This window comes from Acipenser ruthenus, chromosome 29 (assembly GCF_902713425.1).
Source record: "Acipenser ruthenus chromosome 29, fAciRut3.2 maternal haplotype, whole genome shotgun sequence".
NCBI lineage: Eukaryota > Metazoa > Chordata > Actinopteri > Acipenseriformes > Acipenseridae > Acipenser > Acipenser ruthenus.
In genome coordinates this window covers 21,455,507-21,468,027 of record NC_081217.1, presented here as the reverse complement: position 1 = coordinate 21,468,027, position 12,521 = coordinate 21,455,507, and the positions used below count along the sequence as shown (strand labels likewise).

Below are 12,521 nucleotides of genomic sequence, written 5' to 3'. Positions count from 1 at the left end.
TGGCTGGATGCCTTAGGCTTTATCATCTTCTCCACTCGCTCACTGTTGTGTGGTATATTTAAGGAAAACAGATAATGCACTAAATTGCTTGCTACTAATGGAGCCCCTTTTAGCAGAAACCACTGCCTATTTAAATAAGCTGAGGCAGCTTTCTTTAACTCTAAAGCAAAATGAACACAAGAGCTGGTTTCACCTCCTGCCAGCCAAATCCCCAGGAGCTCGTTTCATACTCAGCATTAAAAGAGCCCAGTTTATAATACTGTAAGTAAAAGCACATACAATAAACAGGGCTGCAACCATCACAAAACTACCACACCATGCGGCAAAATAAGCTGCCTATACTTTGGGGAGTCTCTGCACCAGCCCTGGACTGAACAGAGAGAGGGCTGGCCCTTTAGTTCAGGGTTAATTAATTAACACCGGACCTTCACGACCCTCCTATGGCATGCTTTTAAAGCAGCAAACTATTGACAATCCTGGTTTCCTGACTCATTTTCCAAACACAGCCTTCCTTGGGTAACTACCAGCAATTTGCATCTCTGTGGTTCTATCCAGCAGTGTCTCTCCAACACCACGGCAAGTTTGTTGGTTTAAAAGCAGTGCTTAAAAAAAAACAAAAACAGCAGCAAACGATTTGCCCTTGCAGTGTAAAGGGACTGTGCACTTACAATAGGATACGTCTCATAATCAGACAGAGAGTTTCCGTGCGCGGGGAAATTCTTGTGGAAATGCTTTTTTTTTTCTGGACACTGAAGAAAAGCCTTTTAGAAGTGAATTTCCCCAAATTGTTTCCCTTCCATGGAAACCTTTCAAATGGTTGTGTGGAACTGGACATTTTTAAGTTGCGTTAAAAATGGGTGCAGGATCAAAAAAAAAAAAAAAAAAAAAAAAGAACCGCCTCCATGATTGATTGCCCTATCCCGTTGAGACTTTCAGGGTCATACTCCTACGCATTTACTGGCACCCTGATGTTATATGAATACAGCGCTGAATTGTGTTGCAATTAGTTTAGTAACAAGGCAGAACATATGGAACTACCCAGGACGGAATTCTACTTGAAGGCATTTAAAACATCACAGCGTTTCTTAACTTACCGTTAAACACTAGCTTTACAAAATAATCAAATAAATAGGAGGGACTATTCTTCAAGCACGCAGCTGCTGTGCTGTACTAAACTATTGTCTGTAAACTATCTTCTTTTCATGGATTATGATGGCTTGTGTTGAGATTAATAAAAAAATAAAAAAGTGATATCAAACCCTTGATGAGAAACTGGGTATGAAATATCAGTTATCTTGAATAAATGTGTACTTTGCTTAGATTTAATTTGTTAACCATGTTTTAACTAAAGCACCTTTGTGGGATCAAAAGAGCGTTCAGTTTAATCTCTGAATACATCTGGTACACCAGAGTGCAGCCATTAGTCTGTCCCCCCTGCAACAACCTGCCTTGAGTCCAGGTGAACGGTTACACTTTAACGTATCTAGAGATTAGACATCTATTCTAGATACAGCAGTGTGGAGTAGTGGTTAGGGCTCTGGACTCTTGACCGGAGGGTTGTGGGTTCAATCCCCAGTGGGGGACACTGCTGTTGTACCCTTGAGCAAGGTACTTTACCTAGATTGCTCCAGTAATAACCCAACTGTATAAATGGGTAATTGTATGTAAAAATAATGTGATATCTGTAAAAAATGTGAAATAATGTATAATGTGATATGTTGTAACCATTGTAAGTCGCCCTGGATAAGGGCGTCTGCTAAGAAATAAATAATAATAATAATAATTTGAGAGATCAATTGAGGGTTTAAAAGTCGCCAGGATGTGGATGACTGAAAATGATACACAAAGCGAGTCTAAACAATAACAGGAATACAGAAATCTCTTATTTCATACCTATACCAAGTGGATCTTTAAATTGAGACACAGGATTACACGCCCAGTTTTAAAAGGCATCAGTTATTTGCATGTCGCTCCTGTTCTTTTCATAGGTTAGTTTACACACGTTATGATAGGTTTGTTTGGCTCCCAGCTAATCTGCTAGATACAGACCTGCCTGGACGTGCTGTTTAATGGATTGTTATCCGATGAGCAAAACACACACACGCTGCATGATAACGACAATCAATGGAGAAGCACGTTCAGCCACGGAGGAGCTAAACTGTTGTGCTTCTTAAGAAGTTATAAAGTTCAGAACACATTACGAATGCAAGTTAAGCAGTGATAACCATTCTGAAGCTCATAAAATACACGGAAATTAATTTCACTAATCTTATGTAATAGTGTACAGGCTGGCATTATGAAAGTCATGTTCCCATCTTACCTGAGTTTTTACAGATGCGTTTTTTGTGATTTGAGGCATGGCAGATATTGCTGGTTTCAGTGCGTGTACAGCCCACATACTGGAAATAGAAGCTTTTAATTAAAAAAGCTAGCAATTAAAAAAATAAATTTAAAAAAAAGTGTCAATTCAAACCTTTTCTGCTTAACTAAAATTTGAAGATCTTTTTGCAGTTTTGCAAAAAATCAAGACATCTTAATTCCCAGGCCCCTTGATTATTAGTTTTCTTTTTTTGTTTACCTTACCTTTGGTTGCTTGCTTAACACCACATAAACTCCACCAGCCCACATACTACCTTGCAGGCATTAAACCGCCCACATGCTCCTCCTGGATACAAACAAAAGCTGCTTCAAAGCCATCTTCTTGTTAAATACCAGCAGAAACAAAGGCCATTTCATCATCCGTTGTTAGGAAAGAACTTCAGGATCTCAACAGCAGCACGCAAGACGTCTCCAGGTGACTGCTTTAGGTGACAAACTGGTTAACTTCTAGCTAGGATGGTAAAGCAAGCATATTTTTGAAGACATGGATGGTGCAATGCTGCTTAGGCTTCCTCTTGTGCTTTTTGTGTCACTGGTACAAACCTCAGCCCAGGAAGTTGAGCTGAGCTCACACGTTTCACAGGGAACAGCAAACACAGATACCAGGGATCCCTGTAGAACAGTGACTAAGCAGTAAGGCGGTGGGATTTATTTTTTCCCCAACTTCCTAAAAATGACAACACTACTAGCAAGGAGCTGGTGATGTTACATGAACTGAGAATGTGCTTTTTGGTTGCCAGGTAAAAAAAAAAAAAAAAAAAAAAAAAAACCCAACAGGGTGCATGCACTTTCCAAACTTGAAACATCATTGTGCAGGGAACAGGATTGCCAACTGGTCAAAATAAAGGCACTGAAAACCAAAAAAAAAAAAAGCAAAGGTGCTTAAAATAAAATGCTATCAAATCAGGACCTCCTCTTCCTTCCATTTTTAGAAACAAACAAAAAAAAAAAAGGGCGTAACATTTAAACTGATCCTCGAAACTGGAAATCAGGTCAAAACACAAACATATCACCTCCAAATGGAAAGATAAAAGTGATGGCAAGGATCTCAAGGTTGTTTCACAGCAGCACAGGCAAACGTTGTGGCAACTTTTTTTTTTTTTAGTACCACAGGTTATTTGTGTTTTAAAATGTGCAAGACCAACAGCAGGGCTTTTGTCAGGATATTCCCTTGTCTCAAATTAAGAAAGGGCACAAAAGGCCACATCTCATGTGTCGACAAAACACAGAAAACTCAAATCGGGGCTCTTCGTAAACACTGGACAAACACCAGCAGGTCAGGCTTGCAACTTTTTTTCTTTTTTTAAAAAGAAACTCTTAAGATGTTTTCCTGCTTCTTGCACCGCGAGCAAAACAGGACACTTCCATCTAAAGGAACAAGGTGCGAGCAGCAAATACAACTCTCCTCAACTGGAACAGAACGTGGGGGGGGTGGAAACAAATGAGACATAATCAGGAAATCTTCAAATGGGGCAACACAAGATGGTCAGTATTTGAAAACATTCTTTAAAAAGTGCTTTTTCCCTTCCTCTCACTCTTGTTCTCTCTCCCCCCTGGGCCATAGGTAAAGGTTTCTCTCCTACGGAAACACTTGTGTTTTTGTGCAGCAACGACTCCCCTTGCAACAAAACAAAAGGAGTCATGAATGTTGTCTTCAACTCACTTCCAGGCAGAAACAGATTTTTCCTCAAAAGAAACACAATTTATTGATACTGAAACAAAATCAAGCAAGTGCTTGTGCACTTGTGTATGTGTTAACAGCTCATTCTTAGCTGCGTGAGAAAAAAAGGTTTCCTTATATATATATTTTTTCCAGAAATCAGGCGTACACAGCACAAAGCAAAGAAGGTCACGAATCAACTTTCCCCACTTAAAACACGGAAACTGGCATCACAAAAGCAGTTATACAACTTTTAAGCTGCTATTTTAGTGAAAATGTACAAATACTGCAACAGAAAGCCTTTTCTTTTCCCACTCCACATGAAAAAGGCTTATGTATATTTTACAAGAGCCATTCTCCAGGCCACAGAAAGTCCATTCAACACCCTGGCTTTCCTCTCCAGTCCAGCGTTACTTGAAGCTGATGATGAATGCATTTGACGAACACACAGATTTTTTTTTGTGGTGGTTTTGTTTTTGTACAAAATGTGATGTTACATTACAGTTAATCAAACCTACTCAAAACTAAAAAGTTTTACAAGATAAATCAAAAGGATTAGCATTACATTTGAAAAATAATGAGCACTGGCACCAACAATACTCCTCCTGTTAACAGACTTTAAGCAGGTACTGCTAGAGTCACCAGAAATCTGTGCAAAACACAGTGTCCATCAGCAGACATCTGCAGGGCTCCTAAACTGAGAAATAAAGTCATGTTCTACTGTGTCTATATCATAACCACAGCCCAGCCACAGAACAGGACCGCCTCTCCCCACATCGATACAGTACACATGTAACTCTGTAGGAAAGAACTTAACCTTTGTTCATTTCACCTTCACTGGTACCTCTTTTCTCCCAAGGCAGCTGTAACTTAATGCAATTAATCCCTTTACCTTAGTGACACTTATTTCATTTTTATTTTTATCTCAATGACCAGTTCAAAGTTGTTGATTTGTTTTTTTTTCTCCCTTTGAGAATTCAAATAGTTGATGGTTGTTTAGGACTTACTGTGCCTGCAAACTGCTGCTGTCAGAGCTGTGTCATGTTAACTTATAAGTTTTTTTTAAAGACAGCCTTCCTGAAGTTAGTGCAGGATATAAGCACTCCTGTGGAATTACTGGCTGTTGTTGCCACTTATGGGGGGTAAATGCAATTGAAGTCATTGAGATAAAATAAGAATTATTACTGTCATCTATACAACATTTCTTAATCTTTGTTTCAACATCCATGCACATATATATATAGATATTATCATTGGGATCACAATGTATTTAAACTCAAGGACAGTCTCCTTATTGGATTGCAAGTGTGAAACCACACATCTTATTAACTACATTGTACCAGACTCAAAAAAAAAAAAAAAAACCTCTTTACTTTCACTCCCATTCTGAGAATACATTTCTACAATACTAGCTTGGGTCATTATTTGAGTCTTGGATGTTAACGTGGGGTCATTCCAAACAGCTATCCAATATGCCCCACAAGCATTCTGTATTTATTAAACGGTTAACTCTAAAATGAGAAAGACCCTTTTGCAACAAGCAGAAAAAGTAATCATTTAGCTAACTAATCCTTACTTCCCAACTCTTTTTTGCATTACCCATGTCATCCATTACATTTAGACTGGCTTTAATGGCCATAATGTCATCACACCAATGCGTATACTTTAAATACACTTCAGGTCTCAATCTGCCAGGTTACAGCCTAACCCTATTAAGGTATGTTGTTTTTTCTTTTAGCAGTTGGGATGAACCAGAGTCAGAATATTAAGTGTAAAACTGACAATAAAATAATTAAAAGTAACAAACTTTTTTTTTTTTTTTTTTTTTAAGCAGAAGCACCCACATGTTTTACATCATACGTTAAGTAAATAAACATTGCCTGGAGCACGCATTCTGCTTGGCTTAGTGTTTCTTAGGAATTGAGAAACACAACTCCATTCTTTTCACAGGTTTCTACAATTGCGTCCTCTGGTCAAACATCACATGCACCTTGATCTATGAGTGGGTAGTTAAACAGCTTGCCTCTTCGCAATGGCGACTGATTAAACAAGTCTGCCAAGGAGGAGCAGTGCGTAAGGGGGTATTATAAGAAACAGGATCAGTTCCTCTGTGCTATTCAGGATTTGAACTGGCCAGACAAACACACTCTGGGCCACAAGTCAACATTTAAATTCAGGGCTGTGTTTATATCGTGCATTAGTGAGAGAGCAGATTGTACATTTATAAATCTGCTGTGCTTTTTATTCTTTGGCATTTTTGTTTCTACATTTAAACATTTGTATTGGAGGAAGAAAAACTAAAGAATAGCAAATTGTATTGTTTTTCCAATACAGGCTACTGTACAGTTACAAAGGCAACATTTTCTCCCTCGCAAAAATGCATCTCTCACTTTTGTAACACACAAAATAATCACCAACCATAGTAAACATTTAATCAAACCCAGCTGAACTGTTGACCAGCCTTCCCCCCCTGGTGTATTATTGGTGCCAAGTAAATACAGTTTGTAAGAATGGGATACAGAGCAAAACAAGGCTGTCAGCTGTGGAGGCACACTTCCAATCCATAGGGGAGTCTGAATGATTCAAACCAAGCCCCAATGTCATCACCCCCTCTATACTAACGGACCATCCATTATTTTCATGTTATAGAAATGCTATGACAAATCTGACGTGAATTACACTTCTAATAAGCCATACTTTGTTTCAAAACAGCGATTAGGCTAAATAGATTACTTTGTTTCAATCTGTGCATTTACTTTAGCATTTAGAAAGGAATCAGTAGGATTATATAGCTAGCCAGGTTCTGTGCAGCTAGTGTCTCAGACCTGTCCTGAAAACACCACATCAAATCATACTGACGTTTGGGGATTTCATTTCACTGCAGAAGCCGACAGCCTGGCCATTGCTCCATGGCTAAACAACCTCACATTAACTTTTTTTTTTTTTTTTTTGCACAACAGTAAAAGTGCTTTTATACAGTAACCAAATATCTGTACTCTACTGTCATCTACACACTAATAACACAAAACAACATTTCTGCATTTAGAATTTCCACCTTTGTTATATAAACCAATAACTGGACTGTACTTGTGTTTCTAAAAAAGGAAATTATAGTACTAAACTCCTACCAAGTATAAGGCAAGAGTTTAATCAACACTAAACCCCTACTATTATTTATGATTAATGCAAGCATAAACATTCAGCTTTGGAGAATTTTTTTTTTTTTTTTTTTTTTTTGAAGTCAACATGGTTACTGTTGGATTTTGCATTATGGGATACGGAATATGTTATTAATATAAAAACACAAGACGGTACCTTAAAATAAAAAACAAAAGCACCATGTTAGCACATTGATAATAACGAACATGTCCATCAGAAGATATTCATCAGATCCCAAGGTTTGCATTTACTTGAAGTATCTATCAATCCCAAAGAGCCACATTCGTGCCTTCAAATAATTATTTTACATTTAACAGAACCCAAAACATATTCTGCCCTTCAGCAGTAGAAGGCAATTCGAGCTTTTGCAATGCAAACCTTGAATCTGATCAGTGACAGGCAAACACTAAACAGCAGAGGGGAAAAGACACAGAAAGGCAGCCGCAGTTTACCCACATCTGTTCAAAGAAATCACAGGGATGCACACTACAGTGGAGTACAGCTGAGCAGCCTTGAGGGAATTGCTATCGGTCTTCTTACACAGTAAGTGTGGATTCTCCGTAACACACTGTGAAAATGTGACCCTGGACACCCACAGCTGTAATTCAGGCAACTGAAACGGCTGCTTGTTTTATCAATAGCCAATTGTAAAGAAACCGAGAGGTATCCGATCTGGTTACTCCAATTACAGGCAATGGAAAAACAAGACCAAGAGCTTTTCATGTGCCCTGCTGCTGGCTGCTCAGCATGTCATACAAATTTATTTATGTATTTAATCATTTCAATTAAATGCAACCAAGCTCACTGTACAGCACATACTGTGGGCTCATATAGGCCTACTGAATTACACAGCAGTGCCATTTATTTTTTACACCCCTATAAAATTTGAATCCAGTAAAGTCTGAACGTATTTTTCTAAGCAAGCTTGCCTTCTTGGAACCTTCCCCCCTCTCATATTAGCGAGCCTGTACACCAGTGTATGGATTGGAACAGTATACAGAACACAAACAAGTAAATCTGTTTTAAAAAAAAAAAATTAAAATATTTAAACTAAAAGGAACAGCTCTGATAATGCAAGACAGGCTTGCAAACCTTTTGATTAAGTTACGTTTTTTGGACCCAAAGAACTGCATTTGTGGATTCTGTTTTTTTTTTTTTTTTTGCTAAAATAATTTTGTTTGGCAAAATGTGTTGTCAAAGCCCAAACTTAATACATTGATGTATCCCATAATACAAAACCAGGCGCATGCATGCAGTGCTGTTGATTTAGAACCTTACAAAATTTTAGGACGCCCCACGCACTATGATCATCACTAGGTAGTCCTCTTCTGTTTTGGCAAGCTCTTTTGCGGAGGAATCCAAGAACTGTTGAGAGAAATCGCAGGGAGGGAAAGCGTGGAGGACTCCAGCGTTGTCCTTGTCTTTGCTGCCTCCGATGGGCAGGCTGATGACTCCGGCAGCCTGCTTTTGTTTCAAGTAAGACACCAGGTTCTTCAGGGGCCTCTGGGTGGATGAAGCTTGATCCGACTCGGAAGTGCCATCGTCCCCCGGCACTGCGAGGAGGACGGAGTAGCCGCTGGGTCCCGCAGCCTTGATGCGGCGTGTGACCTCGTCGAGCTTGGGCTGGTCCAGACGCAGGCGCTGGGTGATCTTCAGCTGAGCCACCTTGCCTCCCGTGGAGCCGTCGATCAGCAGGCTGGTGGCCACGTTGAGGTCTCCATCCAGGAGGTGCATGTTGGAAGGGAAGTTGCTGTTTTTCAGGAGGAGCATGCCTTGCCAGGCCAGGGTGAGTTTCTGGCTGCCTTCCTGCTTCTGCTGCAGGGAGGGCTTGGAGGAGCTGATTTCTAATCTCTCATCTTTCTTGACCGGGCTCTTGCAGGCGTCGCCCAACTTGCGTTTGCGCTCCCTCTCTCCACCACCCCCGATGCCAGCGTCGGAGAGGCCGGCGTTTTTTAGCCGCTCTCCTCCTCGTTTGTCACCTTGGCCCTTTTCTAAGCTGGAGCGCCTGTCTCTGAGGGGCCGCTCGGAGTCACTGAAACGGCCGCCATCTCTGCTGCTCTCCCCTGGACTGCGCTCCAAGGAAAGACAGTGGCGCCTCCTGGCACGCTCGGTGCTGTCTGGGGAGCGTTCCAGGATTCGGCTTTCCTCCAACAGCCGGCGCTTTCGGGTTTGTTCCCGGTTCTGTAGCTCTCTTTCCCGGTCCAGGGACCAGCTCTCTCGCGGCCTGCGTTCCCTGTCCAGGTGTTCTAGCGGATCGTAGCCTGCTCTCACTCGGTCTCTGACTGGGGGAGCTGCCCATTCGGGAGCTGGGTACAGCTCCCTCTCTCTGAAGTGCAAAGGTGGGGGAGTCCTTTCCCTGGCCCTTAACGGCTCTGGCACTGCACGGTGAACAAAACTTTCTGCCACCAAGTCATAGTGAGGCAAAGGCAGGGGCTGCAGGTACTGCTGCTGGTATCTCTGCTCCGTGTCTGCAAAATCCACTCTGAGCCTGCGATCCGGGCCCCCCAAAGCGAAGCCTCTCATGTGGCTGCAAGCTGCCTGGGCAGCATCCAGACTTTCATACTGAATGTAGGCCCAGGTGTCCCCCTTTCTGTAGTCAATAGTTCTTATGGTGCCAAAACGGTCAAACTCCCTGGCAAGAGCTGCCAAGGGAACCCAGGGCCCTAAGCCCCCCACCCAGAGGCGAGTGCTGGGGGTGGCTTTGCCGTAGCCGATCTTGATGGGTTTCCGGCAGATCACCTTGCCAGACATTGCGATCATGGCACGGTGAGCCATGTCCAGGTTCTCATACTTGAGAAAACCATAGGTGCTGCTCTGGCCTGGGGTGGGTCTCTTAATGTCCACTTCAGTGACCACCCCGAACCTGTCAAAGGCCCTCCTCAGGTCGTTCTGCGTGGCAGTGATATCCAGGTTCCCAAGAAACAAAGTCCTGTTAGCTCTTTCATCATCTTCAGGGGAAAGGACTTCCTCTTCCCGGAAAGCAGTCCGATTGTAAGCTGGGCGCGCCCGGGCGTCGAAAAAGGCATATTCCCTTACCCTCTGCAAATCTCTAGGCAGGGGGGGCGGTGGGGGAGGAGGGAGACGCCCCAAGGCAAGCTGCTGCAGCCTGTAGTCTCTGTATCCCAGTCCAGTGGGGGACAAAGGTCTCTGAACGTGTGGGTGCCGCCCTGCTAGCACCGCATAAGCGTCTTTTTCAATAGGGGAGCGGCTTCTCCTCCTGTTCATATGCACGGCCTCAATTTTCAGAGGGCGATCGTACAGCACTAGTCTCCCCCTTGCGTGCTTAGCCGCCCTGGCATCCTCGGGCCTCCTGAAATTCACAAATGCCACCCTCTCGTCGCTAATCCGGCTAATTTTAACACTCACGTCCCCAAATTTCTTAAACTCGTGAAAAAGGCCGTCTTCTATCTCTTCGTCGCTCAGCTGGGAGCCCAGCTCGCTTATTTTAAGAGTCTTGTACTCACTTTCGTTGTTGAGCGGCGGAGGCGGCGGCGGTCGAGGCTCCCCGCGAGTGTTAATCCTAGCGGGCTCCGGGTTCAAATTGTTATTGTGGTTCTTGCTGCTGGAACTTGCGAGCGTGGCATAGCTGTGGTTGCTGCTAGTGCTGCCCGCGGTGTGCCTCTCGAAATCCCGACTTTCTCCCCTTTTATCGCCAAGCAGGCTCCTCCTGGTCGAACTCCCTTCGCTTTTTGCCGAGCTGTTGCCGTTGTTACCGCCGGACACAGAAAGGGCCATTTTCTTGCTGGTCGGGTGGCTTCCTCCCCTGTCTCGGATATCATCCAAGGCCCTTGAGCGTTTTTTCGCCGGCGACCGCTCTTTGCCTTTCATTTTCTGAGACTTATTTCGGAGACTTACACCCACACACACAAAAACACGCAAATTTAAATTCGGTTCCTTTTTTTTTAAGCAAAATCACGGTGTTTTTCACTCAATATTCCTCCAGCGAAGAAACTGCATACGCCATTTTGGAACAACATCAAAGAATGCCCGCCCCAGCTTCTTACTGGTCACACAACGAACAGTGAGAGCGCACCATTGGTTTAGAAACACGTCACTCTTCCCGGCTTATCCTATCCTATCAAGCGAGGTCTGATGCAGTTTCATAAGGTTGTTCATGACCAACTCGACCCAACCAAAACTGCAGGGCAAAACGCGGTGTGCTTTTTAACCTTAACTGTTAGTGAGTCTTGCTAATTAGCGCGCATGTTTTAACACATTTCATTACTAGCTGTTTGTTGTTTTTTTATACATAAAAATGATGCATTCTAGTGATTTGTGGACTCTTGACCGGAGGGTTGTGGGTTCAATCACCGGTGGGGGACACTGCTGCTGTACCCTTGAGCAAGGTACTTTACCTAGATTGCTCCAGTAAAAACCCAACTGTATAAATGGGGAATTGTATGTAAAAATAATGTGTTATCTTGTAACAATTGTAAGTCGCCCTGGATAAGGGCGTCTGCTAAGAAATAAATAATAATAATAATAATAATAATAATAATAATAATAATAATAATAATTTGTAGTTTGATGAAAGGAGGCAGGTACCTCAGCCTCTTCCGGACTAGCGAGTTGGGGGGGGGGGGGGGGGGGGGGGGAGCTACTAAAGAATCTGATTGGGCAGATCGCACTGTCGATCATGCTGGAGCGAGGTGGGCTGAGTTTTTTTTTTTTTTTTTTTATAAGAGGCAATTCTCTCTAAACGGATTTAATTTATTATTTCAACAGTTTATCAGGAAGAATTGGTCTTGTTATACACTTTGAAAATAAAAAAACAGCATTCTCTCGCAAGAAAAATCCCATTTCTAATTCTTTGGGATGTCATAACTGCGCTCTCACATAATCTGCATTAGTAGTTCAAAGGTTGGTCGTGTCGGTGTGATCAGGGAAGTGGATATTAAGAGACAGCGAAAACATTTAACGATGTGACCGTCAGAGGGAGATAGCGGACCACAGTTTGTTGACGTCTATATAGGTTCATTGATATATATATACAGTGCAGTACAATATATATATATATATATATATATATATATATATATATATATATATATATATATATATATATATATATGGATGAAGGCTATATCTGAGCCATTCGGGGAAAAAACGGCATAATACCACAGTAGTGACGTCAAAAAGTGATCATTCCTCTAGAGGAAAATATACTTGAACTTTGACCCATTCGACTCCTAGAGACCATCACTTTCAATTCAAACACAAAATGTCTCTTTTTCAATCACTTGAAAACAACCACAGTTCAGAAATGTTCATTAACGATCAACAAAATGAGAATACGTTAAAAAAAAAAAAAAAAGATGTAAAG

General features: G+C 42.1%; 1 protein-coding gene across 1 annotated transcript; it reads right to left on the bottom strand.

Annotated features, from left to right (window-relative positions):
* Positions 1-4,059: 4,059 nt before the first annotated feature.
* On the bottom strand, positions 4,060-11,293 carry LOC117966043 (RNA-binding protein 15-like). The gene has a single exon (XM_034911413.2). It carries the CDS (start codon positions 11,024-11,026, stop codon positions 8,483-8,485), a length of 2,544 nt encoding a protein of 847 aa, XP_034767304.2. The 5' UTR covers positions 11,027-11,293; the 3' UTR covers positions 4,060-8,482.
* Positions 11,294-12,521: the final 1,228 nt, after the last annotated feature.

Bases quoted from the DNA above. Each gene is read 5' to 3' on its own strand.
- LOC117966043 (XM_034911413.2), bottom strand. From the start codon at position 11,026: ATGAAAGGCAAAGAGCGGTCGCCGGCGAAAAAACGCTCAAGGGCCTTG.